Below are 27,626 nucleotides of genomic sequence, written 5' to 3'. Positions count from 1 at the left end.
TTTTAATTAACAGTAAAAGTGTGACAAAGAGACCTGCCTTATAAAAAGAAAAGCAAGATCCTGACCTTCTGTGATTATCAGTTTTGCTTTTGCGGGGAAAGATTGTACCATTTAGGGGGAAATCAGTGGCCACCATTTAGCACCAGCACAGTGCAGACCTGTGAGCCTCCCATGCTGGCAGGGTCTGCCAGCTGAGGCTAGCAGAGAAACATGGCCACAGTCTGTCAGTCCTTGCCAAAGGTGCTGGGACAGTGCCCATTGTGCTGCTGCCCAGCTGCAGGGACACTGCTGTCCCAGGGGATGTGCCACAGGCCAGCCCCGTGTGCCGCCTGCCGGATCCTTCCCCAGCACCGCTGAGGCACTCCCGTGCCAGGGACCTCAGCAGGACTTAACCCATTTTGCCTGATCAAGATTTTATCATCCTCATTACCACATATTTGGTAGTAAACTCCCAATTCAAAATTAAAAAAAATAAGTCTTACAATCGTTTTGGAAGGCTAAGCAATGGTTTGTGCATACGCCATACTGAATTATAATCCAACATGATTTCCTGGCTCATGAGTTTAGAGGTTCTGTTAAGAGATCAAAGCTGACATTACACTAGATAAAGACTAAATATCAAGTCACTACGGTTCCCCTGCTTCCTCTTAGGTATTCCCTGCAGAAAGGGAAGGGATCAGCTTCCACTTTCATTGAAAGTGTTTAACTGCTATGATCTCAGTGCTGTTGAGAACTTCAGCAGGTGGATACCACCTATGAACATAGGGACAAGATACTTGCAGTACACTGACAAAAAACCCTATATTCAATTTGTCTAGAAAATTCAGCATGGAGACAGGCAACAGAATGAGGGTTTTGAAACTGGTTCTCTGGAAGAGTTACCCTGATTATTGCACCTCACACAACTGCAGAAATCTCCCTACTGCTTAGGCAGCTAGTTCTAATAAAGTTGTGTGGTTCTCTCTAAAGTTTCTTATTTAATATACACTTTTCAGAACATAAATCATAGAAGAAAAACTCTACAAACCTCACACTGGAAATTCAGATATACAGATACCTCTATCACACAGCCTGCTTGTGCTTGTCTAACCACAGTCTCCAACAGGACAAGTCTCCCACCAATTCTGTTCAATCACACAATCTCTTTGAATCCCAGAAATCATCCTTACTCTTTATGTTCCAGACGAATAATATCTCCATGCCTCACAAACTCCACAGGGCTTGAGGGGTCAGACAGATCTGCTGAAGGAAGACAAACTAATCATATCAATGCACTGACAAACTTACCAGGGTCTTAGAAAGTTTCTTGCTGATGCTCGTGCCTCAAGCAGATAATAAAGCAAACAAAGTTGTGTTGACCCTAAGCCTGATGTAAAACATTGCTCTAAACTCTAATCCTGAGAGCTACTCCAAAGAATGTGAACTATAAATGACTCTTGCAACACTGATTATAATTTTTCTTATATATCTACATTATTTATATTTTTTGCTATTCAGACAATTCTTGTTAATTTTTATAAAAACATGCATCAGGTAAAGAAAAGGAAACTGCCAGACCAAGCATGCCTCAGCTATATACACTACCTAATCTAAATCAACAGCTTTCTGCACAAACCACAGATAATCACATTCAGTACTCTTATCTTGTCCCAAGCAATCACCCACAAAAATCTGTCAAACACAATGTACCAGACTGTTACAGGACCCAGCTTTCCCAAGACTCTTAGCCACAATAACAGATTGCAATAACTCAGTTCAGACAAATTTCCTCTCTGCTGTTATTTGCAGCCCTACACAGCTGAAAAATTGTCAATGCAACCTTCAGCTAAGAAAAGCTTATTTACTTCAGCTGTACAAACTGAAGAAGAACAAAAAAACACAGTAGACACATACACAATGTAAATCAAGAGACAGCTTCCCCTCGGTCTTCCTCATCTCCCCCTCATATCCTTGAAGGATACTCTGCCCTGGGAAGAACTCAGAATATTTATGTAAAAAACAGAAGCAGCAGTTATAAAAGGCACTAAACTGGTTTTTGTTACCTGTATCTGAGTCATGTTTCTTTATGATCCACAGGTTATTCAAATCTTTATGTAAGTAAGCAGTGACCTGAAATGACAGGATTAATTATTTTACATAACAAGAAAAAAGCTGTTGATAGCAGTCACACATTCACCAGCAAATCAAAGCCTCAAATGAATGCATCAACCACACAGAAGTCCTGAGATTACCTTTATCACAGTGTCCCCTAGAAAACCAGTTATGGGGCACTCCTTAACCCAGATGACACCTCTTAGCCAGTGTATAGCCCATACTCAGAAGCACTACCCTTCATGGCAGTTCACAGGCACCAAGAGCCTCCAAACACAGCCTGATCTCCCCTCACCCTGTTTCAGAGGCTCCTTCTACAACAACAGGATATCCAAACCAGAGCTCTTGAATAATCACTGACCACTATCTGAACCAGGAGACAGAAGCAGCACTGGCTTTACAGACAGTAGAGATTGCTGACAACAGGCTGACTGTGACAACCACAACATCTGCCAAAAGATCTGTAAGGATTCAGGAATCACCCATTACAGCCACACAGCTAACCCCTGCCAGCCTGCTCAGCCTCACACAGAGCAACTGCAGCTACTGCTACCATGGACACAAGGAGCATCTTATTCCAGGCTGCTGCTGCCCAGAGCACGTGGAACTGTACTCCCTTTGCCCACCCTCTTCTTAGAGAGCAGCAAGCCCTGCTCTGTGGGACCCTAGCCCAGTGCCCCACCTGTGCCTCTCTCTCAGGTGGGAGTAGATGGCCCAGTGGCTGGGTGAGAGGCAGAACACAGGAGTGTCTGACCATGGGGAAAAAGGGAGAGGTGGAGGTAGAACCTCATACCTTGAGGTCAAGCCATCAGGAGAGGAGGAGAAAGTGGAAGCAGAGAGAGATCACTTTTTCCTCTCTAAATCTCCCCCAAATTCCTCTCTAAATTCTCTTCCCCTCTCCAGAGCCCTGAAACTACCCTAGAACCCTACTGCTGTCCTACCATCAGGGCAGGGAACACAGCAGGGAAACCTCCACCCTTTCCCACTTTCCACAAGGAACTCCCTTTAGTGTCCTCTCCAAATTGCCTTTCCCTGCTTTTAGTGTCATAAAGCATGATCTGCACTCCAATTTTGCCTATGCTTGAGGCAGTTTAGCATGACAACTCCATAAATGTAATAAACATTAATGTCATGCCAGAGTATTAGAAATTCTGATTGTGACAAGCAGCAGGAAAAAAAGATTGAGACAAAGTTTTCACTTCTGAAAGCTGCCTCCTAGCCACAGAGATAGCAAGGAGTTAAAAACCAAACACTTGTGTTTCTCTGGCAACTTTCAAGGATCTCAGAACAATTTTTAGACACCAATAATCAAACTGCAGAATACATCTTGGTAAAAGTGCAGAAACAGCAAAGATTTGTGAAGCTTGATGATGATGGACAAAAATAAGAAATCCACTTAATGTTTGTACTTCTTAATTAGAGATAGTTACATGATTTCTGATTTCTACTTTCACTTATTGCTTAATCATTTAATGAGAAGCCCTGAGCTCAGATGGTTTCCATATGGCTATATTAGCTTACAAATGCACAGTATCTAATTTCTTGAGCAAATTCTTTGGTGACAGATGAAGAAAGCAAGGCACAAAGGAGAGGGATTCATGTAAGTTCGCAGAGGCCAGTGGCTGGAGTAAAAACAATACACAGCAGTTCCATTCCCTTGCTTTTAATATACAGCCAGAAAAGCTGTAAGATAATGTACTTGTTTTAAACCAAGTTTTACAACTTTCCTTGAGGTAACTTTCGTTATGGAAAACTATTCTGAAGTCTTCTTGGACTCCATTTATGGATGGTGGCCTTGTTACTGTAAGTCACCCCTCTGGTGCAGTGTGGTAGGCTCTCTTCAAGCCTCCTTTTTAGTCAGAGTTCTAAGCCAAGTGCACAGCTGTAGCACTGAGAGGGTAACAGATGCTGAGTCAACACACAGCCCCTACCAGTTTGGCCCCTCAAATACAAAGAGAGTAACCCAGGGTAGCAGACACAGGCAATATCCACAGCACCCACCTGCTGCTGGCGAGCCCCCACGCCCTCGGGATAGAGGTGCCAGTGGGAGTGCAGGTATCCCCCTGCCATCCGAAGGTTCTTCATTGTCACCACTGACCCATATGCCAAATCTGCAGGAGAAAGGGGGAGGAAAAAAGACATAAGACAGCTCTCCTGTATCTCCCCCAGCTAGTCTACAGTGCTCGATTAAGCATGCACTCCCCATTGTTTTGATGGAATTTTGTTTCCTGTTTGACAGGTTACTCCACAGGGCTCATTGCAGGCTTATCTCCCATCCCTAACCAGGATTCAGTGAAACTGTTACATAACATTTGGCTGAAACACTTCAAACCCTCCCACTAAGTTTTAACATAAACAGACGTGGTAAGGCATTCCTTTGTTTGTAATTTCATAATGAAAGTTTTGAAATAGCTTTCCCTAAGAGTATAACACTGCTGACCCCTACAGCAATACGAGAGGGAAGGGAGGCAAGCTCAGCTACTGGATAGCAGATATACACTGGCTTAAGACACCTTCCCTCCTAGACCCCCAACACAACTCAGCCTTGAGAGATCAGACCTGATGTTCCCCCAGTGACAGCTCTGGAGCTGGGAACAGCCAGAAAAAAGCTGAAGTAATCAGAAACCTAAACCATTTTAAAGGCTCAGTAGTCCCTAGCCAACCTGAGGATTAGGGAACAACCACAGAGCCTTCTTTTTTTGCTAAATTCAGATGCATTCTGAACACAACAAAGCTGGACCAGTGGCATGCTGTGTCACAAAAGTTGACAGTTGCCATTTACACATATTTTGTAAACAAATCCCACATCTGAACACTCACAAATCTAAGGTGAACAGGAAAAAAACAGATAGTGACCATGCACTGAACATGGTGATATTTTCAGCCTTTTTCTTTCTGTCAATTCATAAAACTGCACAGAGGAAGAGCATGGATCTGACCTTGACCATGGAAGGCATAATTCCCACTGCTCTGCACTGAGTCACAGGGACACCATTTCTATTTAAGCTCACATGTACACTGACAACATTCAGAGTGCTTTATTCATGTGGATACTCACGCTCTGGAATGGAGACATTATGAAGATTGTTCCCAATCAGCTGGGATTGAAATGCTGAACTGAAGAAACCATCCCCAGGACCACTACAAAAGATAGCAAAGAATATGACAATTAGAGGTCTCACTACAAACCTCTGTCATGCATTACCAAGTTGTTTTTATAGAAGAAAAATTATAAAACCAGACTGGACATCTGAAGAAGAGTAGGAGCAGCTCCCTTAAGAGGCACACTTCTCTAATGTTGTGAATCACAGCAGATAGAGACAGTCTTGCAGGAAATTGTCCAGAGCTGCAAGGACTTGAGGTCTCAAAAATGTACATGCTGGCACTGCACAAAACATCAGAACTGTCTTTGGGGGTGCTCTTACAACAAATAAAGTGACCCACTGTCAGGACAGATATAACAAAGCCTTTCTCTGTGACACCTGCAGTCTTACTTTTGCTAAGATGTTAGTGGTAAGACCAGCAGACTTTAACTGAAAAATAACATTTATTTTTCTATTCTTTTTCTACAGTGAAATGCTTATTCACCTCATTTATAATGCTGGCATATGGAAAACATTACTTGGCCATTTTACTAGCTCTTTCCTTGTAAAAAGCATCCCTTGGTTGCAAGCAGTCAGGAAAGAGCCCTCCCTTCAAGCACTCTCAGACTCTTTTAATCACAGCCATTTTTCAGGAGTGCAATGATTTTTTAATTACAAAAAGACAAAGAATGGAGCTGAGACATTTTCAGGTCCCAGAAAGAGAAGAGGGAAAAAAATGGGACAGGAAGTTTGGTTAGGTTACTTGCTTGTCATTTCAGAAAGTCTCAAGCTCAAATTCAATTTCACTGCCAGCTTGTCCAGAGAATTGGGGAAGGGAATTAAACAAAGACACAGCTGGTGGCTGTGCTTCTGACACTGAAAGTGGACTACTATATAACCAATAGCCTTTAATTCAAAGCAAAGACAAGTAATTCTTCTGGAGAAAACATTGTGAAATACCTTCTATTTAACACTGCAAAATGAACAGCAAACATAGCCGTGTAGAGGGCAAGTGGGAGGATGATGAGGCAGAGTACACGAGCCAGTAAATGCTTCCCAAACATCACCTGTAACAAACACAGTCTGCATCAAACACTGCAGGAACAACTTCACTCCTGATTTCACAAGACTCTGAGCAGCAGTCCTGCGGCTGGAGCTCACCAGGTTGTAGAATTGCCTCAGAAAGGCCCAGAGAGAGGTAAAAGCTGAGGCAGACCTTGCTGTGTATCTCCAAAAGCTGGAGCTACGGTACCTCAAAATTTTTTAGGGTCATAGAAAAAAAGACAAAAATAGGCAAGAGGAGAGTTTAGTGTTCCGAAGTGCTGAGCATCTCTAACTTTGGCAAGGAGGTTGGGCAGCCCTCATTGAAAATACCTGGAGAGCAAGGACCTTAACTTGTTTATCAGTGGTACACATCTTGATCCAAAATCCCAGCAAAGAGATGGCTCCCAAAATAGTAACTACCAAACCTAAGCAAGAGGGAAAATGAAAATTTGTTCCCCCTATAAGTCTATGCAAATGTGAATGTAACCAGGACATCTTGGGGATCTAGATATGCTTCACTTACAGAAACCATCCTGCTTAGCAAGGATGCTCTCACACTGCAACTTCTAGTGCTGCCCAGCCAGAAACTACAGAAAAGTCAGCAGCAAAACCTGTTCTTCACATGTCCCAAAATGAAAGCAAAATATTTTATTTCAACCAATTGAAAATGTGTTTTGCAAACAGATGCCAAAGAAGCTACTGCGTTTTCACATCCTACTGACACTGCTGGTAGTAGAGTAAATAATGTAAAATAGAGGGTGGATAATAAATAGCTGTGGAAGAAGAAAAAAATTAAATAGCAAAAACTGTTTGCTAAATGCCACACTAACTTCAAAGTGGATGAAAGGAGATGCACTTGCTATTCTACATATTCTTTAACATGATACCTATCATATAATCATTCTCCATCCTTTACTACCAGAACCAATTAATTCAGAAGGAATGGAAAAAGCTGAACACATAGCAAAACTCAGTGAAGTCAACAAAGGAAAGAGCTGTTCAGTTCAAGTACTTCAGCAGAACACTTAATAACCACTGGACACTGAGAAACTAATGCTGATTGATAGTACATAACCAAATATAGGCAGTGGAGAGGCACATGAACTACCCTCCAGTTCCCTACTTAGAAAAGCCTCAATATGCTCCAATTTTCATGAAATGGTTTTCTTAAACTTCAAAGACTTCAGTGCAAAGTCTTTGCATTGAAGTAAAGAAAGTGCATGTGAAAGACATCAGTGAGCAAACCAGAACAATGGATCAACACAAGCTGAGAATTCTAGAAATCAACTTAGTCCCCAGAAAACTGCATGTAAATAATCATGAGAAGCTCCCTAACAAATGCAGAGGTAAGTTATTCAGGCTTTCAGGAGATTAATCCTCACCTTTTTTTTTCCTCTCCTCAAGAGGTTGCCAAATAGCTATTCAGAATGCATCTACCTCCTGGAGTAAATTTTTTTACATATTCTAACACTCGGGGGTTTGCTGCCTTTGCTGCCAGCAGCACAAATGAAATCACTGTGCAGCTGTCTGCTGGCACAAAGCTTAGACATGATGGATTTGTTCTATTTCAAATGCAATTAACTGACTTTGCTCAAGAAGTGTTTCTCTGGAGTTGGAACACTGAATCTTTGCAGCCCATATTGTTCACATTAATCAAAGAAAACAAATCACACAGGAGGACTAGAAAATGTTCCCCCATGCTCCCACTGTTTATAGGACAAATGAGACAAAAACAGTAAGTGAAAAAAATAGAATTTTCAAGCTTCAAAAGAGGCTGAGACAAGAGGAGAACTGAACACCTTTTAAAAGATATGACTGAAGAATTTGTCTTCCTGCCGGTTGCAAGACAGCAAATGGTACATCAAGGCGTTTCTCCAAATGGCAGATTTCACACTTGGCAAACACAAAATGCAATATATTAGACCAGGACACTCAAACCCACTAGCAATTTTTTTAAAGCTTAGAAGAACTAAAGGTGTGTGAAATCAAGCAGGCTATGGCTGTCTTCATCCTCTAAACTGGCTATGGATACTTCAGGTTGCAGAGCATTTCCATGACTCGTGATGCTCCTGCTCTGCAGCCTCTGCCCCCTTACTCTCAGGAAGCAGAGCCTGAGCTCACGCTGCTTATGCAAACTAAGTGCTGCAAGACACACCTGTCTGCCAGGGAGCACATACTCCTTGGAAGGTCAGGTAACAGTGCTGGGCAGCATCTTGCTTTGGGCCACTGTAAAGCCATTCCCAATGAGCATTCTCAGCTTAGACTGAAAATGTAGCCAACTGGAATGGTAACAGTTTCTCTCAGGAAAAAGTAACAATCTTTCTGCTGTGTTTGTATACTATAATGTCCTGCTAATATAAGTGTGTTTGGTTTTTTCAAAAGTGTGGCAATAATTTTTTCTTTATAACCTTAATCTCCTTTTTTCATCACCACATCAGACGCCCCTCTCTGCTGCAGACACAGTATCTCTGTTTGGGTATTTGCAGGGTTGTCAAACACTAGGAGAATTACAAAGCAAACAAAACAAAGAAACACTTAAAGTAAAGAAAAGCCTTTGAAACTCACCAGTGACAGGCTGAGATTCCCCAGCAAGTCCCATAGGTCATAGATTGTGTTCAAGCCAACCAAGAGGACAACAAAAAGGCCAACAAATTTTACCCCCATTGCTCCAGCAAGGCTCACACCAGTTAGACTCAGCCAGAACCACCAGGAGGCAGAAAATGGCCTGCAGGACCAGTAGAGCAAGTCAGTAAATACAATGACAGCTACATGAATGGGCAGCCTGTGATCACAAAAATAAATAACAGATCAATTACCCCACAAAATTACAGTCCATCTTCTCAGGAACCCATAATAGGTGGAAAAACAAGTTTTTCATTTCGTTTAGAATCACACAAGGATACTGGTTTCAGATGCAGGCTTGTGAAGCCTTGATACAGGCTTCAGGTACACTTAAGCCAGGGGCGACCCTAGATCTCCCATTCGAGGATGGAAACACAGATAGCAGGTATAAGCTAAAATACTAGTGTGAAGAAAGTCTGACTATACTGAAGTTCTGAAAACAGAAACAAGAACTTTGCTCCGTAAAGTGAAAACTTCTCTCAGAAATTTAGACAGGGGGAAGAACAAGAGGCAAAGAGCAGCCACCTGCACTAAAGCAAGAAAGCCTTAGCAGAAAACATCTCTCCAAAGCACAAACAAAAACTGCACCAAAAAGCAAACAAATTATAAACTGACATAAAACTGAACCATAGAAAAGAGATGAGAAAAAAAGACAGCAGAATTTAAAACCTTTTTCCTTCTGATTCCTAATGCCTTGATGCTTTTATTTCAACTAGACAAAATCCCCATGACCTGCTTAGCAACACGAGAGCTAGAGTCGGCTTTTAATTTTTAGAATATCAACTACTTTGACAACAGGATTAGTTCTAAGATATGAAAAATAAATTCAGGTCAAGGCACGCAGAGCTGATCAAGCACTGCCCTGTAATTTAGTGCTTGCATTCCCTGGGGAATGTGCTGTAGATAAGGATGGCCTTGGACAGCTGTACATGATGCTGCAGGCTGCATTTCAGCTACACGAACTGCAGACACGCTAAGATGGATACGATCAGTTCTTGAATGTTTCATGAAATAAAAACTGTTCATATATAACACAGAATTTCAACTTTTTATGTCTTTGAATTTGGAATGCATCTCAAGGAAACTACTCTGTGCAGCCCAGCCACAAAGAAGCCCTCTGACAGATCCCAATACCTATAAACCACCACCCTTTCTGAATGGGTCTATAGCAAATATCCTTAGCAACTTGACTACTTTATTCAGAATCATCCTGGGTATATTTTCCTCTAAGTTTTTGTAGTCATTTCTCTAAACCAAACAAATTACACTATTTACCTCAGACAGCAGGATTTTTAAAAGTGCTTACAGTCACAGGTAAATTTGTGTACTCCAGGCACAATACTTTCTCCCTAACTACACAGATCCTCAGAGTAAAAATTTCTCTCTGCTACCAACAGTCATTTTCTGCTTCAAATTTCCTGAAATAATCTCATTTCAGCCACTCACACATCACCAATGGCAGATATTACTTGAACTGTGTGAAAGTTAAATATCTATAGTTTAACAAAATTATCATCTTTATCTTACCTGTCTGCACAGCTGTTACATTTCACCATACTCAGAACAGCTCCCATGAGAAAGAACATTAGAATGGGATCCAGCAGAATATATTGGGATAATGTAATACAGCCTGTATCTGCAAAGAGACACACAGCAATGTCAGAAAAAAGTGAATCTAAGATTGTGGGAATTCAGCTTCCTCAGTGTAGTCAAGACAAGAAGAAAGCGGGAAATTTTAGAAACAGAAGGAGATCATAACATTTCATCTTCTACCTGAATAACAAAGGAAAAAAACCCAATAAAACAAAAATAAAAACAAATACAAGAACAAAAGGCAGTGCAGCAGTATCTGTGAAACACCATTTGGAAAGTGCTGATAACATATTCAGATGGAGAGGATTACAGCCAGCAATTCTCTACCTAAGGCATCACCATAGTGCCAGAGGACGCCAGAGAAGTCATCTTTCAGATGGTACCTATAAAAAATGAATATGGCTTTGATATTTAAAGTCTCCATTTCTCAATACCTGTGTGTCCTTACAAAACTCCTATTTTGGTAACTTCATTTGCAAGGTCAATTTCTCAACTTGGCTCAATTCAACAAGGAACTTTATTAATTTCTTATTGTGAACTCTTCTAAAGTAATGCAGGGGCTGTTAAAGATCTCTATAATTCATACAGGAAACATCAATATTTCACTAGTGGGTAAAATCATTCCTGACCACCCACCTTATAAAAATTTTTAAAATTAAGGTGCAATCTAACCCAGTTCTGTGGTTGTGCAAATAACAGAAGTACTTATGAACTAAACAAGACTGTGAAGTTCTTAAGGGGACCACCAAGTAAGAAGCCTCTTACATATATACATTTAAAAAAGTGGAATTACTTTGCTTTTGAGAAAGTCTCTCAATAACCCAAATATCCCCTGGTTAGGTAACACATGGTAATGCAGAAATTAAATTATCTGAACAATTAAGATACTCAATTTTGCTGTAGCAGGAACACCTACCAAAAATAAGGATGAAAGCCGTGAGTAAGGCTGCTGGCAGTGACTTTGACAGTTCCAACACCGTGAGGTAGGCAAAAGGAACCAGGCAGGAGCCAAGAAATGCACAAAACTGCAGGAAAAGATCATAGCAGAAGTTATAACCCCACCCATGTTGGACAAGAGCTCCGTTTCCTTTTCTTCATCTTCCATACCTACAACAACAGGAGGTGCTGCAGCAGCTGAACCGAGTCTCAAAGAACATCGGACAAAAGCCAACTGAACAAAGACACTGCTCAGAGGACAGAGGCTTACCCTGCTCTGCAGTGGTGTCAGTAACAACAGCCGGTCACACTCTTGCTAGACTACACCAGATATTTATAAATGGATGCATCAAGTAGGTGCACTACATATCCATTACAGTCTTTTTTTAACAAGATACTAGATTATGAAAGTTAAGAACAAAATACACGTGCACCTTATATCTTTAGCAGACCAGATTCCCCTCTCCTATACAAATGAGACCAAGGATAGTTGGAGGAGAAAGAGAAGAAATCAAAACAAAAGAAAGCAAGACCACAGTAGAATTTATTATCTTTAATGTCTGTTTCTAGCACCTCTCCCACCTTTAGCTCAAGGAAATGTAAAACCATGAACTTCTGGAAACTAAACTAAGAAAACATGCCTTCCCAGTTTTTAGTTTTCTTTCTATGTAGTAGCAATTGGCGACTGTTTCTCCTTTTGACCTATGTGCTGTCAGTTATGTGGCTCTTCATCTTCCTAAAAAGCAGCAGAGCCAGGGTTTCAGATCAAATACAACTCTGAATTCTGCCCTGCTGTCCTAGGCTCCATCAGCGTACTCAGCTTAGTGTCACCAGTGGTGGCAAAGTGCAGGTGACAGTGGATGATCCTGGCTTTTTAATAACCTTGGCTCCCCAGGAGATTAGCCAGGCACAATGGAGTGAGAGAAGCTCAAACTCAACGTTTGCTTTGCAGACAAGGCAAGGTATCCATGCAGCAGTGTAGTCTCACTAATTAGCAGGAGGAGCTGCCCTCAATTTTCACCTTAATTTCTTACCTGGCCTCTCACAGACACATTAAGACTTATTCACAATAGAACCACTAACACTTTTCAAAGGAGCTTAAAGACAAGGTACAAGGCTAAACAGACCTCTGACCTGATCAAGGAGAGCTGTTCTTATGATGGAACACTGTACTGAAAGGCACAGGACAGCTAACCAGCTTGACAGGAGCCTGCAGAGCCTTACCCCTCTCATCCCTATGTAGTTGTGCTGCTCATATCGATCCCCTGGCTTTTGGAAAGGAAATGTACCATCATATCCACTAAGGTAGCCAGCAAGTCCAATCAGCATCTGAAGAGAAAACGTGAAAAAAATGGTCAGGAAAATCACACTGGAGGAAAAAGTATCCAGGCTAGCAGCAGGTAAGAATTCTATAGAAGGCCCATTGATTCAGAGGACAAATAATTCAGACACATCATCCAAAAAAGAGTTTATTTACAGAAATCATTTACGTCCATACTGCTCTTTGTCTTAAGGCAAAATCAGAATTATTTTTGCAACAGGCTATAAGGCTGACTGCAAGCTCAAGGAAAATAGCAAGTGTGGAGTTGAGCAGAGAGAATCCTGTTGAGTCCCCCATAGCGCCCTATCCCTTTAGTTTCAGGAGACTCAGTCTGAAAGGAAGACAACTTTGACAAGGCAGGAGGATGCACCTTCATCCACACTACACACTGTTGCTAAAACAAGTTCATTTACAGAACAGGAATCAATGCTCTCAGGGTCATTTGTGGCAGGCATCTCATTTACTCACAAGTTTTTGCTTCCTTTAATTGTTTGCTTCCTTTAAAATGTAGGCTTCTACTACAAATGCCCCCCAAGTGTCACATTGATTTTTTTGTGTCAAGCCTTTCAAAACCCCAACATACAATACTGTTTGGTTTTCTTATATTTGAAGTATTTTTTGTGAGAACAAAAAGTTGCAAGTTGAGGCTCTGGACACAGAATGCAAATTGCTGTGGTGTCAACAACAACAGTTAGGAAGGACTATGTTGTTCACCACATCCTTTGGCCAGAAGGCAGAGGCAGACTTTTATTGGCCCACTCCTGTGGCTTCTGAAACATGCAACAGAAAAGCACTTTACCTTCCCCAAAGGGGGATGGACATCAAAGAAGAAGGTCCGATTAATGTAGTAACTTCCCATCTTCCCAAAATGAGTTTCATCCCAACTGGAAAAAACACACCAACAAAACACAAACCACAATAACCAATCTGCTACAATGCTGAAGGGAGTTAAAAAAAAAATCTAGGGAGATCTTTTTACTTATGCTTTTTATAGTATAGAGGGATACTGTCATACATTCCATATGAGACGATGGGAAACCATGGACAGCACTGCAGCCATTGTAGGAAAGGTCTTTTTTTTAAGGAGTTTTATATTATCACTGCAAAACCTCCGGTTTGCCCTTTTGCTTCCAAATTGACCTTAGCGAGGTTAAAAAGTCTGCTTGCTGCACAAAGATCCCCAAGACGCCCTCCCCGGGACCCGGTGCCCTCCTGCAGCACGGCCCCAGAGCAGCGTGGAGGGCGCGGGGGCCGGGCCGGGCTGGCCGGAGAGCGCAGCCCTTCCCTGTGGCCCTCACTGCCATGTCCTGTCCCCCACCTGCCGGGGATAAACAGGGATCCCTGCCACGCCGGGCGGGGAAGGGGCGCGGAGCCGGGGTGCGGTCCCGGCCGCTGTGGCCGGCAGAAGGGACACGCACCCACCCGCATCGCGGGGCCCGGGCAGCGCCCGGCCGGAGAGGCGCACGCCCCAGCCCCGCCCGTCCCGTACCATACGTGCGGCGGCTCCCGCAGGCGGTGGAAGCGGGAGGCGAAGCTGAGGAGGGTGACGAGGGCCAGGGCGGCCGGGCGGGTGGCGGCGGGAGGGGCGGGACGCGGCGGCGCCCCCGGCCCCCGGCGGGGCTCCCGCTGCCGCGGCGGCATCCGCGGGCACCCGCCGCGCGCTGCACCGCGCCGGGCGCGGCGCATGCTGGGCCGGAGTGCGGCGGGCGCGGGGCACGCCGGGGGATGCAGTCCCGGCCATGCGGTGCCGGCAGCCGCCGAGCCCTGAGCGCAGGCCGGGACGGCGATGAGCGCCGCCGCCGCCAAGGTACGCGGCGCTGGCTCCGCGCTCTCCCCGCGGGCGGGAGGGGAGCGGGGGGCGATGGCGGCGCCACGGCCGGTGGGAGCGGGGCTTGGGGCGGCGGCTCTCCGCCTTCGGCCTGCGCGGGCCTCGCTCGGTTCGGCCTCGTCGCCGGCTGTGGCTTTTGGTACCGCGGGAAGGCCGGGATGGCGGGTCCCGGGAGGAGCGCGCCCCCGCTGCCCCGGCCTGCACCCGTGTCTCTGTCGCAGTGGAAAGTAAGGAATTTAACCTCGTGCTAAATAAAATGCTTCAGTGTGCTTTTAGCCGTGCTCCTTACTTAGCATATTTTATTGGCATGCGCTGTTCACACCAATTCCTGCTGAAGAGATACTTAGAATTTAGGAGCAAATCTGTTCTTTCTGCTTTCCATTTGAACCCAGCAGGGTACAAGCTGTGCCTTTCGGGCACCGAGGTGTCCCCTGCGGCAGCCCCCAAGCAGCAGTGTATGTGTGCAGGCTGCTGGGCTTGGTGGGTCTCGGGAAAGGTGAGAGATTTGGCCTTTCCAAGTGCATCCCATTTATCCCCCTGGAAAGAGGTGATGTGCAGAGTAGACCGTACTACTCTGAAGAAGACAGAAAACCTAAGAGGTCAACATATAAAGTTAGGGGCGTTTCTTCCATCTTTCACAACAGGGAAGTGTGTTTCCCAAATTTTTACTCTGGACTGGTATTTAAGCCCAAACTTTCCTCACTGATTGCCAGAAATGAAAACAGAACCAAACCAGAACTCTCAGTAGACATCAAGCAAACCCTGTCCTCCTGCATCATCCCAGCTCCAACCAGGCTAAACTGCAGGGTTTGGGGATTTTATCCCACAAAGTTGTAAATGCAGGAAATTCTTTCCTGAGACTTCCCTGGATCATACTCAGCATTTCCTCAGAGGAAATGCTGACAGTGTCGCTCTGGGATCTGTCCACTAAGGAGAAAACATTTCTGTTGTCTGTAGTCTTTACTTAGCTGATTATTTTTGCCTGTGATCCGCCCTGCTGCTAGGAGCAAAACAGCATCAGCTCAAGAGATCACTCCATGCCCCAGCCTCTGGAGACAGTTCCCAGCTGAACGTTGGGTTGGTTTCCATGTTCTTTTTGGTGAAATCCCCCAGGGCCTTGAAATTATAGAGCAAGGCAATTAGCATAGCACAGTTTATTCCAAATGATAGCATAGGCTGTAAAACCAAAAAAGAACTGCAGAGAGAATCAGGAGAAATGTCTCTGCTGGCTGAGAGGCCAGAGTCCAAAATAGACATAGTGAAGGACATGAATTTCTGAGCCAAAACATCATTAGCAAGGTCCTCAGGAAATGCAAGTAAAATTAGTATCTCATGACTGCTCTATTTCTCTTTTGAAGCCATAGTTTCTGTTTCTTTCCCTGAAACTCACCAGGCTAGACATTTGAAAAATGAACATAGCTGATATTTCTAATGCCCTGATCCCAGGAGAATTTAAGAAAATCAGTAAATATTTTATCCACTTAAGTGTTACCAGTACTTTCCATCTCTTTCCTCCTCACTTATAAATTTGAGTAATTTAGTCAAAGATATACCTCATTTGAAGTTATTTGAGCCAATCTAAACCGTAAGAGAAGCATGAACTTTACAAAGAGGACTGGAGCACGGAGATCACCAGTGTCTCTGGTTTTCTGTTGACAGACTATAATTGAGCATATCTGTGCATTCTTTTGTCTTGCTGGTAAATCTCTGGAAAAACTTCCATGCATTTTGGGTGGGTAGAGACACAGAGAGATCTATGGCATGCCATGGGATCTGTGTAAGCAAGGAGAGACATGATTACAGGTTTATTTAGAGACATACAGGGGTACCAATTTCCTGTGCGGAAAGAAAAAGCTCTGACACAAAAAAAAATGTGCAGTCTTTTATTTTACATGGAGTTGGTCTGAGGGCAGAGTAGCAGCTTCTCCCATATCTGGAATGTAGAAAATCCCCTGTACTGACTAATACTGGTGGGAGGGGAGCTACAGGAGCACACCATGGAATCTTCCTGCAAAGGCAGCCCATTCCCAGAGCTAGCAATCATTCCCTAGTGAAAAATAAATTCTGCATGCAGCTTTGGTTTTAATTTTTTGTTCTCCAGGGTTAGATTTCTGCATTGGCAACTGGTGACAGCTTGTGAGGCTCTCCAGACACCTTATTTATTTCTGGATGAAAAGCCATGGAAATAAGAATGGTTCCCACGTGCGCTTCCAAGCTTAAATCTCGTTAATGGTTTTGATATCAGGGCTGGGAGAGGGTGACTGCAGTGACTCAGGATTGAATCTAATTGGCTGGTTTTTGTGCCCTGGGCACAGACTGGGGGGCAAAGTCCTTATTGGTTTTAAGAGAGAAGCCTTCCCCCATACCAGCTGAGTTAAAAGGGAAAACACAGACGTTTTTATTTCGTGGAGGCAACTGCACACACTTACCATGGCATCTGAAAAGGTGAGAGTTTGGACAGGGTGGAAGCATCTGGGAAGGCTGCCTTAGTCTCATAGTTCAGGTAGAGATGAATTGTCTGTCTTCATGGCTTTCATCTCAAACAGCAGAAGCTCTTATTGCTTGGAAAGAAATCTGGCTTTTCCCTGCATGGCTGCAAAAGCTATTTCATATCATAGAAATACCCAGGTGCTTGGCACAATCAGTACAGAAATTGTTTCAGAAATCTAAGATGGGACAGAAGTTAGCAATATTGGATAGGGACAAAGAGGGAAGCTTTATAGGGACTAATTTCAAGGTCATTTCTGCATTGCTGGAAACATCATGTGCAACTGGATAATGAGAAGGCTATTATGAGAGACAGTGATGCTACCTGTATGCCCAAATCAGGAACAGTTACTTTCAGAAAGGAGCCCTCTCCTCCAAACATTGCTCTCCCCTTAGAGTTCCTGAAATGCCTTCTGCTCATGCATTCTTTTCCTTACATTCAATACCCTGGTGCTCCCAGCATATAACCTTTTATCTTTCTCTTCTCAGCCAATACTTTACAGCTATTTCCGAAGTTCCTGTTCTTGGAGAGTGCGAATCGGTAAGATTCAGTGTTCATCTCTCTTTTTTTGTCTCAGTATTGCAGCATTCTCCCCTTCACTAACCCAATTAATCAATTACTTATTAACAGAGAGGTTAGCAAACATGAGCCTGGAACAGTGAGGCATCTCCCTGTGGGGAGGGTGGGGAAGAGACCATCTTACCTGGAGCAGGTGGAATAGAGGGGAACAGATAAGAGGGCTTCATGATACTACCTCAGACTCTGGCCTGCCCAGGTCATGAGAGCTAAGCAGGGCTGGGAATGGTCCCTACTTGTACTGAGACAGAAAGGTTTTAAAGCTGAGCATATGGTCCTGCCCTCTATAAGCTGAATCAGGAAGGGCTGTGCTGCAAAAAGTTGCAAAGCTTATTTTGAAAAATGCAGTGGTTTTGGCAGGACTGGTCTTTAGTACTTTGGTCCTTTATGTGCCGGAGCACTGTCTTCTCAGTGGACTCAGGCCACCCTCCTTGAGGGAGAGGGTCATTTTTCCAAATGTAGATGCTAACATTTTTCTGAACCCATTACCAATGAAACTGGTCCCAGTGTAGCTGACTGAAGCTGTACACTCTGCTCTCCCTAGCACTGGCTCTGAAAGGAATTTCCTATGACCTGGTCCCAGTGAACCTCATTAAGGATGGAGGACAGCAGGTAAGGATAAAAATACCACTGCTCTCTCCAGGGTACTGAACTTGGGGATCATGAGGAGACTTGAGATTAGCACTAGAAAGTTCACAGGCAAAGTTACTGAATTCCTCACCACTTCTTTGTAATTAATAGTTGCTTTCAGCCAGTATTCCCTGCCATGTGACACAGGAGGAGAATATGACTACAGGAGACTAGAGGCTTTTTCCTCTCTCAAACATTTGTGACTGAATCCATAAGGCTGAAGATCTTTTGCTTACCATGATACAACTAAATATATCTCGAGCACAGACTTCAGAGAAGCTGCCCCACACTTTAAACAGACTCAGCCTGATTCAATTAGCAACAGAAGATGTGTGGAGGCAGGGATGTACAAAAAATGCTAAATTATATTGCAGGGGGTTGAAAAGGGCCTGCAAAAGGAAGAGGTGGCTTGCCAAAAGAGATCTTCACTGAGGCCTTACTTGGGGGTCCATAGGAGGGAGTTGTGCACCTTGTGGTACCATGGGCTCAATGGGTTGGTATGGGCTAAGGCAGAGTTGGACAACTGGGACAGTAATGGTGGCACTGATGCAGTACCACTGGGCATTGAAGTGGTGCTTTATCAAGAGATAATGCAGTCTGGGCCAGGATGCAGTGATCCCTGAGCCCTAGTGAGAGCTTAGTAGGCTAATAGTACAGCATAATTTACTGCAAAGATTAATATTAAGGTAGAGAGAAAAAAGAAGAAGGAAAACAAATTTGGTGACTGGGTTCTGGGAGAAGAAAACAAGGAAGAAGAATTTCTTATTGCTGTAGAGTAATTTCAGGTTTGTTTCCACAGTTTTCTGCTGAATTCAAGGCACTGAATCCAATGCAGCAAGTCCCAGCCTTGAAAATTGATGGCATCATCCTTTCTCAGTCGGTGAGTTATGAGCCACATCCCTGTTAACCTTTCACTCCAGCCTGCTGCCCAATCTGGATGGGATGGCTTTGTCCCATCTTTTTCCCCAGAGCTCTCATCTATACATGGGAAAAGAGCTGGCATTTATGGTCCCACTTGGGAACAGAAATAGCACATATTCCTGGATGGGAAACTACTGTCAAGGATTTAAGTTCAATTCTCCACCTTTCACTAAGCAGTTTGTAATCTGATTTTGATGGCTGTTCCATGGTTTGCCTGAAATTACAGCTGGACCAAATGACAAGGTCACAGGCAGATGTCAGAGGGGTTATTCTGTTCTTTGGGTTGGTAACAAACTGCATTCAAAAGCTGTTGTATTGTCTTGGATCGGTTCCCCTTTCCCAGGTGTCCAGGATGTGAAGCTTTCCTTGGCTCTGCAATAACCTCCCATTATCTCTTTGTTCATTACAGCTAGCTATAATTAATTACCTTGAAGAGACACATCCTAACCCCAGGCTTCTGCCCCAAGATCCAAAGAAGAGAGCCCAAGCCAGAATGATCGCTGATCACATTGCCTCTGGCATTCAGCCACTCCAGGTACTGCCATGTCAGATCCATGCAAGTGAGAAAATCAGAAAGAATTTCTGTCTTTGAAATTCTCAGTCTCCTTAAATTGTTGCCAGCCAACCGGGTGGCAGAACTTCAGACTGGTGTGGTAGGAGATAAAATCTGCTTAACCTCTGCCTGATCTAGATACCAATGGCACCAATACAGTATTTCCAACACAGCAAATACTAGAGCATCCCAGGGTTCTTTCCAGGAAGAGCTGAATCCATATGGTTTTACTGCTGAGTGTAGGATGTTTTAGGAAGAAGAGAATTGAGCAGCTGAAAAGGAAGAGGCAAAGGGATACCCTGGCAACTGTTACAGAAGGGTAGTGCCAAGAGAAGGATACAGCAGGGTGTGTGATTTGGTGCAGGTGAGGTCAGGGCTGACCCAACCAAGTGAGCTCAGGCCAGCCTTGGCAACTGAGTTCAGGCAACCCCTGAACTTGGCAACTCGTCATCTCCCCTCTCCTCCACTGGATGACACAGTGGGTAAAATCCAGCCAGCAGTAGTTATCTAACCTAGAGATTGCTTTGCCTTCACAGAACCTGAGTGTCCTGAAACAAATGGGGGATAAAAAAATGGAATGGGCTCAGAACTGTATCACGTCTGGCTTTCAAGGTACATCCCACATCCAAAATGATCAGTATTTCGCCTGACCTTACAAAATGCTGCACCACTGCCATTCTACTTGCCTTTTTCAAGTAGAACCACAGATATTCCTAGGCTGGTGTGCAAGGGTCCTGCCTTGCTGGCAGAGACAGTACTCTCCCTGCCCAGAGTCTCTTGTCCAGGACTGGTAGCTCCCCAGAATCTCAGAGGAAAGATGTGCACAGAACACTTCCACTGCTGCACATGGAAGAGGGGATGCCTGGTGCTATCCTGCACATTGCAGCAGTTGATTCATTCTGAAGCACCAAGGCTCACAGCACTTCTAAAGTTCTTCATATACATAGATAGATAGGCTTTTGTAATTGCACACCTAATAGCAAACTCCCACAGAGTTTAGCAAGTAGCAGAGTATTTCTTTGCCTTTTTGAGAGAAATAAAGTGCTTTTGGTTCCCTCAAAATCCTCCCTCCCCATGTGCCACAATGACAGGCCCATCTTCACTTCGTGACAGACACAAACTGACTGAACCTTTGCATTTTTCCCCTCCCCAATCATGTATTTCTACATTAACCTCATGGTATTTCAAGTGCATTGTCTAAAGCAGCTGAAATCACCCTGGGTCCAAAAAAGCTGAAGAACCCTAAAGACTCCCATAACTATAGTAAGATTTCTGTTCCTTCTAGTTTCTCCCAAAATACTCCTTTTTCATATTCTGCTCAGGGTTAAGATGCCCTTGTACCTAATTCCCAGTCTAGAAAGTGTTTGGTGTCCCTTTCAATTGACTTTCCAATGCCTCATTCCAGTGTACCACCTCTCTTGACAGCACTGGAGCAGATTCTGCAGAACACTGCTGGACGCTACTGTGTGGGGGATGAAGTAAGTATCTGAGAGAGCCCTGTGTGCTACTGCAGGACTGAAAAGCCCACTACCTTCCCCTAAATGAGGAAAGAAAATTAGTTGAGGAGACAAGAGCACAACCCCATCCAGTGCCTAGAATTACATGCAGTGCCTTCACCATAAAGAACAGCTGCATGGATGCTACTTAGGCCATTACTGACTGGCAGAGAGTTATGGAGATGTTTACTTGTCCCTGCCTATAACCTGCTGGTGGCCAGATTCTGCAGCTGTATTTAGGATCTAGACGATGTGGAAAAAGATGATCTATCATTTCATCTTTATGGGATTTGGTCTTCAACATGTCCTGACATATGGACAAAGCTTGGCTCAAGAAACTGGGTTCAGTTCTTAGCTGTGTTCTATGGAACCTTTAACCAGCTTGTATTTTTCTGCTCTGATCATCCAGTTTTAACTGGACAGATTTCTGGACAATGGACAGATTTCTCAGAGCTCACATAAAAGCTGTTCTGCCCCTTACCAAACTAGAGGTATCTCAGGTCTTTTCCATTTATTAGTTCTGCTGCCAGGTAAAAGATCTTTCCTATAAAAGCCTTAGAAAAAAGGAAGGCTCCAGCATTATTCTGGGATGCAGAGAATTGTATAGTAGCAGCCTTATGGAGCCCTTGATAGGCAAAGGCTACTTACAAGATCTAATGTTGGAGAATAACATGTGCTTTGAGAGGCACCCAGGGCTTTGTGACCTGGGGAGCAGGGTGGGAGCAGCTGCCTCTCTCTGTGCAGACAGGCAGCCAGCAGCACTGCCATTAAGTCTTCCTTTCAGATTGCAAGTCTCTGAGCCTGTGTACGGAGGCCCTATCACATATCAAGTCTTGACATTGGCAGGACCTGCTTTATACTCCTGCAGTGCAAACAAGCAAAATTTATTTAACTTTTTCCAGCCACGCAAACACCCCTCTCCCTCCATCACCTCCCTCTGCAGCTTGCCAGCAGATGTGTTGGCTTAGAGGCAGTTGCCATAGAAGCACAGTGTCCTTGAGGTCATAATGATCAGCTGGTAAATATAAAGCTCCCTAAAAGCTTATGCCTTCTCCTAGTAACTGCAATGAAGTTCTTTTTCTTGTACTGTTGTTGTAGTACTAATGCTGAATTAAATAATTAGATCATCATGACAACTCCTCTGTACTGGCTGACAAAATAATTTCTGTCCTGGTCTTAAAGTCTGCCACCACTGGGAAGTGTGAGGGGACAGGCTCTGAGTTATTCTAACCTCTTTTCTCTGCTATATTTGCAGGTTTCCATGGCTGATCTGTGTTTAGTGCCTCAAGTTGCCAATGCTGAAAGGTAATTAAGGCTAAGTATGAGATATTCTTCAACACACCTACTTATGCTGGGCTTAAGGTAGAGCTTACCTTCTGCTGCTCCTTATGCCTGTTAGAAAGTATCCCTCCTGCCTGCCCTATCCACTTATGTTTCTTCTCTCTACAAATTTTCCTACTTCATAAATACTGTCTCTTTTGGAAGTAATGAATTGTAGTCTCCTTTTAGAGGCCCCTGGGGAAACCTGATCTATCGCCTTAGAAAAGCTAAGGTTGCCCACACTCCATGTTCTCTGTCCCCGTTTGCTTTATTCTTACACTGTACACAGAAGGAAGAGAATAATCAGACTTTATTTAAAGCCTTAAACCCATACAAGCAGGCTGCATGATTCCCAGGAAAAGCAGGGTCTTCCTACCTTGTGCTGCACATTACATAAAAATCTAGTGAAAATCACACAATGACAGAATCATTGGGGTTGGAAGGGAATTTTGGAGGTCACCCAGTCCAATTTCCCTGCTAGAGGAAGTGGCATAGGATTGCATCCAGCTTGGTTTTGAGTATCTCTAGAGAGAGAGACTTTACAACCTCTCCAGGCACTGATTAATCTCTCTAGCATTTGTTTGTAAACCTACAAGGATGAACCTTTTCTGTTAGTGTAAATGCCTGTGAGATTCTCCCATACTAGGCAGGCCTATCACAGTGCTCTGCACTTCTGCTCACTGCTGCACTGCCTCTCCAACTCAGTACTTCACAAATTCTTTTCCTTTTACAGATTCAAAGTGGACATGGGTCCATATCCCACAATAACCAGAATAAATAAAGCTCTCTTGGAGTTAGAGGCCTTCAAAATAAGCCACCCTTCCCGGCAGCCAGATACTCCTGCAGAGCTGCGAGCTTGAAGCCTTTCTACTCATAAAATCTGCAAAGCTGCCATGATAAAGAAGGCAACACCTACAGGTTGAGTATGACTTTAGTGCCAGTGCCTTCCCTTTTGTCTGGGTGGGAAGGACAGAGGACCTGGAAATAGTGTGGATGACTTACAGGAGCTATGCCTGTGCTGGAATACGTGCAGCTACTAGTTTTTTCTATGCAGTCTATCTCCATGAAGCAGATTAAAGCAGAAGTATCCATAATGATCAGAAGTTCCCTCTGTATGGCTTTGGGTTGGGGAATGTGACCACAAACAACTGTGAGGCATTGAGTCAATTCTGTGTTCCCCACAGGGGCTACTTCTTTCTACAATCTACAGAAAGAGCATCAGGGAATCAGTGTACAGTGTGCTTACCCTTGGAGCTGCCTCAGAGCCACAGCACAGTCATCAGCTCCATGGATATAAACAATCAGATCTAGTCTCTGATGGAAGATAGCTTAACCCTTGTTGGGGTCTTGAAAGAGCCAAGTTGGCAGCTCTGTCACCCCTTGCAATAATAAGAGCAGTCACATGGATTTTATAAAAGGTCTACCTAGAGCAAAGCTAGGTGATGGTGCCTTAGACAGCAAGGCACAACCAGCTCTCTTCCCTACAATGAAAATTATGTTCTCTTCTTTTTCTCATCCTCAGATACTGCTCTAGGTGGTTTCCTAGCCTTCAGCTGCAGACTGTTGCCCAAGGAAATCCCACCCCAGATTCCCTCCAAACCAGAACCATGCCTGTACTTTTACTGTAAAATAGCAGCAGTAAATACCATTTCACTCATCCCAAATGAAACCAAACACCTAAGTCACCCACAAAGCTGAAAGCGCCCTGGGAATTCCAGCGAAAAACCTGTAGGGGAAGAAAGGAACCCATAACCTTTGTCTGTGTTCTTGTGCAGAGTCAGCTCAGATCCCACTGAATGTTTTGGCACCTGAGCCCAGATACTGTATACAAGTACCCTAGGAAAACAATACCCATGGCCTTCAGACCTTACAAACCCACAGTCTCTTGTACCAAGGTGCCATTCACCTACATACAGATACCTGGACTGCCAAGTTGCTTAGACTCATTTATTGCCATCCATGTCTGTATCTAGGCTGGTGAAGAGCCTTGCTGTTCAGGCTCATTCTGTGAATCAGGCATTATCCTAGGTCCAGCTGGATCTTGAGGGTGCTGTTATAAAAGGTCCCAGCACAGTTGGAGCCCCCAAAGACCAACACCGTGTGCAGCTTCTGCTCCTCTTTGTTCTCCTTGTCCATATCCATCAAGTGGGGAGGAGTCAGGTCAAGCAATGTGTGGCCAGCTCGGGGAACAGAGCAGAGGTCATGGTGGATCACTGTGCTCCATGAAAGAGTGTCTGAAGTGGAAAGGGGATATCAATACCGACAAGCCCATTCCTAGTGCAAGGGATGAGACACATGAACTAGACTAGGTGTTCAGAAACACCACTGCAGCCCCAGAGCTATCAAAACAGGGCAGGAGAGTCACTCACCTAAGTGGAAGACAAAGGCATCTTGCAAGGCTCCTTTGGCATTGCAGCCTCCACTGATCAGAACCTTCTGGTCCGACACAGCCAGAGCTGCATGAAAGCTGTGACCAAAGCAAAGTCAAAAGGTGGTTGCAACAAAACCTGCTGGGATGGCCTCAGTCAGCAACGGGCAGGGATTGGCAGACCTGATTAGGAGGCTGGGGGCTTAAGCTGCAGGAAGAAAGCTGACTTCTGCTTCTCTCTGCCCTGACTTGCAGAATAACCCTAAAAGAGATGTTTGCCTCTGCAGGTCAGGCCACAATCAGGCCTGAATAGCAATTCATTATCTCAGAAGGAGCTATCAAAACTCCTATGCTTTGCTCTGTGGGGTCAGATAGCAGGGTAGCTGGGCTCTACACTGGTTTAGATCATTGTTCTAGTGAGCAATTCTGTCCCTTTAGGAACAACATAGTCCTGGTACAGGAGTTTCTTCCTCTGTGTGGCACAACACCTGTCCAGGCACTGTGAAGACCAAACAGTAGGCCATACAGTTTACTAGCACACAGCAGAAAACTTACCCTAGCCTGAAAGACAGATTTCGAGGGAGACTACGGAATATCCCTGCACACCATACAGGCACCAACAGCAGAGGAACTCCTGGCCCCACAGTGGAGAGAAGATCCACTGTATTTTGACTAGTGGAACAGAGATATGCAGCTGGGTCTGATCACAAGTACTGTTTAAACCTGGCTTCAAAGAGAAATGACAGAAGATAGCTCCTGGGTCTGCAAGAGAATCTTACCTACGTGCAGAAGGCTGTCCTGCCAGGAGGGGGACTGATGTGTACTCCATGAAACCTGACAGACAGAGAAAAGGCAGGTGAAATGTCCAAAAACCTCAGCCTCATAACTAGACAAAAACTTAGATACTCTGCCACATCAACAATGCCTCTGCCTTATCTGTTACCCAAACTTCTTCCAAAAAAGCCATTGTTTTTCCTTCTTTCCCTCCCTTATTGCCCCAGAAAGGTTTTTGTTTTTTTTTAACCCCTAGTTTTCATCTCCATTGCCTAGTCCGGAGTTTGTATAATGCTCTTGCTATTTTCCCATTGAGCACACCTCACTCCCAAGTCCCTGTCTTGGAACAGACCTTTTCAAGGCACAGACTTTCTTACCCAGATCCAGAATGTGCATGTCACTGAGGTAGACAGAAGTCCTCTGACCCCCAAAAATCACCAGCTTGTTTTTCAATAGAGTAGCTGAATGCCTGGGCAGAGAGCAAACAAATTAATAAAACATCTTCAGCAAGTTCCCAAAACTTCCATTTTAGCCTTGGCCTCTTCTACTGGGCTGCCACAGCTTCAGTCTACACCAGGGACAAAATCCCATCAGGATTCACAACAGGAGGTAATGAAAATCCCAGTGCTCTAAACACAGCTCTATCTTAAAGAATACGTGGTGGAGAGCAATCACCTAATATTTAAGAAATCACACTGGTGTGGGAGGGAAGATAAGCAGAGGTTTCCTGCACTATTTTGGATAGCTGGAATTAAAGCACTCTCACCCAAGCCTAGGAGGAGGCTTCTCCCCTTCTGAAATGGGCTGATACCAAATTTCATGCTCTGGATTGAAGACATAGAGCATATTGCTGCAGGGTGCAACTGCCAGTGATGCCTTTCTGGGGAAAGTTCCTCCAAAAACAAAGAGCTCCTTGTTGTAGATAGTTGCACTGTGGTAGGTGAGCGCTGGTATCCTCCCTTTAGCCTAGAAAGATTTCAATATTATTTGTTACAAGAAGTGCATTATTTACTGCATGACCCATAGGAAAGGGCTCACATCATGCAATGAGTTTGACAAGTCTCAATTTTCACTTTATTGGCTCCCCTGCCAGATCTTTGCTGCACAGGCAGACAGTACATTCTTTGCATTCTTTGCACCAGAATGCTCTGATAAGAAAAGGAAGTCAGCCTCCCACACCTTCCTCAGAAGATCTCAGGGAACAGAAAGATCTCATCCAGGCTTACTCTCTAAAAGTCATTTTGTGCTTTACCAGGAAAGAGACAGATAGTCCCATGCTGACAAGGGCTCAGAATTCTGCTGTACTCAGGGCAGTTCCTGATTTGAGAAGACTGGCTCTGCACCTCAGCATCTGGTGCTGCCCTCAATTACACCATATAAAATGAGAGGCCATTTCCCTCCACTGCTTGTACAGTACCTCCCACCACTGAGCTTGGTCAGGCAAAGCCCTCTGCAGCAGCCATTTTTTCCCATTGCTTCATTCATTGTAGGCACAGCTCCTGGTTTCTGTTCAGCATGTGGCTTTTCAACAGAGCCTCCTAATACCTGTCAAACCCAGCTATGCATCTCAGACAGCCTGCACCAACAGTGGACCAACACCACTGGACTAAGGACATGTGCACATGGACTGCCACATTCAGACAGAACCTGCCGCTCCTCCTGCACTTTTGTCTTGGAAGAGATGCAGTACTCACAGCCACAAAGAGCCATTTCCAGGTGACTGTGTCCAGAATGTAAATGCTGCTGTAGTCTTTGTCCTCCCTTATGCCCCCAAAGATGTAGATCCGCTTGGTGTCAGGGTCATAGGTGGCTGTGTGACCATGCAAGCATGATGGCATGGCATTTTGTAGCTGGAGACCCACTGGAAGCCATAAATCACTGTCTGTGGGAGCAACAGCAGACACATGGTGTGGGAGTTCAAAAATGTCCTTGATTGCTCTAGATTTAAAGAATATGCCATAAAATCTTTGCTCAAAACCTTG

At 44.3% G+C, this 27,626-nt stretch overlaps 2 protein-coding genes across 7 annotated transcripts in view; one reads left to right on the top strand and one right to left on the bottom strand.

The window, feature by feature from the left end:
* The window catches only part of POMT2 (protein O-mannosyltransferase 2), a 27,695-nt gene extending 13,264 nt beyond the window's left edge, over positions 1-14,431 (bottom strand). For 2 of the 4 annotated variants that reach the window (XR_011679157.1, XM_071426737.1), the window contains exons 1-11: positions 14,109-14,431; positions 13,490-13,574; positions 12,594-12,698; positions 11,350-11,458; positions 10,368-10,476; positions 8,784-8,943; positions 6,135-6,241; positions 5,150-5,232; positions 4,093-4,202; positions 2,043-2,109; positions 1,170-1,242 (exon numbers count right to left, since the gene is read on the bottom strand). Coding sequence is in view for 3 of the 4 variants with exons in the window: in XM_071426737.1 (XP_071282838.1) it covers positions 1,170-1,242; positions 2,043-2,109; positions 4,093-4,202; positions 5,150-5,232; positions 6,135-6,241; positions 8,784-8,943; positions 10,368-10,476; positions 11,350-11,458; positions 12,594-12,698; positions 13,490-13,574; positions 14,109-14,431 (1,331 nt within the window). In the remaining variant the exon portion in view is untranslated. The remainder of the gene's footprint in view (positions 1-1,169; positions 1,243-2,042; positions 2,110-4,092; positions 4,203-5,149; positions 5,233-6,134; positions 6,242-8,783; positions 8,944-10,367; positions 10,477-11,349; positions 11,459-12,593; positions 12,699-13,489; positions 13,575-14,108) is intronic. The other 2 variants (XM_071426739.1, XM_071426740.1) reach the window with 2 other exon arrangements.
* On the top strand, positions 14,362-27,626 carry GSTZ1 (glutathione S-transferase zeta 1). Of its 3 annotated transcripts, XR_011679158.1 has the most exons (10): positions 14,574-14,745; positions 17,495-17,546; positions 18,127-18,194; positions 19,012-19,092; positions 19,543-19,668; positions 20,223-20,298; positions 21,112-21,164; positions 22,438-22,487; positions 23,236-23,420; positions 24,025-27,626. XR_011679158.1 is itself a non-coding variant. In XM_071426741.1 (9 exons), exons 1-9 carry the CDS (start codon positions 14,477-14,479, stop codon positions 23,360-23,362), a joined length of 654 nt encoding a protein of 217 aa, XP_071282842.1. In that variant the 5' UTR covers positions 14,362-14,476; the 3' UTR covers positions 23,363-23,596. The 3 variants fall into 3 exon arrangements, 2 of the variants coding, with proteins under 2 accessions (XP_071282842.1, XP_071282843.1); XM_071426741.1 differs by lacking the exons at positions 14,574-14,745; positions 24,025-27,626 and adding an exon at positions 14,362-14,497 and having other exon boundaries at positions 23,236-23,596; XM_071426742.1 differs by lacking the exon at positions 24,025-27,626 and having other exon boundaries at positions 14,576-14,745; positions 23,236-23,596.

Source organism: Agelaius tricolor, unplaced genomic scaffold (assembly GCF_023055355.1).
Source record: "Agelaius tricolor isolate 1412-34295 unplaced genomic scaffold, bAgeTri1.0.p SCAF_5, whole genome shotgun sequence".
In the NCBI taxonomy this organism is placed as follows: domain Eukaryota; kingdom Metazoa; phylum Chordata; class Aves; order Passeriformes; family Icteridae; genus Agelaius; species Agelaius tricolor.
Note: the sequence above shows the minus strand (reverse complement) of the source record. Positions and strands in the feature narration are given on the sequence as shown.

Excerpts from the sequence above, each read along its gene's own strand:
- GSTZ1 (XM_071426742.1), top strand. The coding sequence starts at position 14,677 with ATGGCGGGTCCCGGGAGGAGCGCGCCCCCGCTGCCCCGGCCTGCACCC. Across the intron at positions 17,547-18,126 it reads TTCTTGGAGAGTGCGAATCG|CACTGGCTCTGAAAGGAATT; the intron begins GTAAGATTCAGT and ends TGCTCTCCCTAG. Across the intron at positions 18,195-19,011 it reads TTAAGGATGGAGGACAGCAG|TTTTCTGCTGAATTCAAGGC; the intron begins GTAAGGATAAAA and ends TTGTTTCCACAG.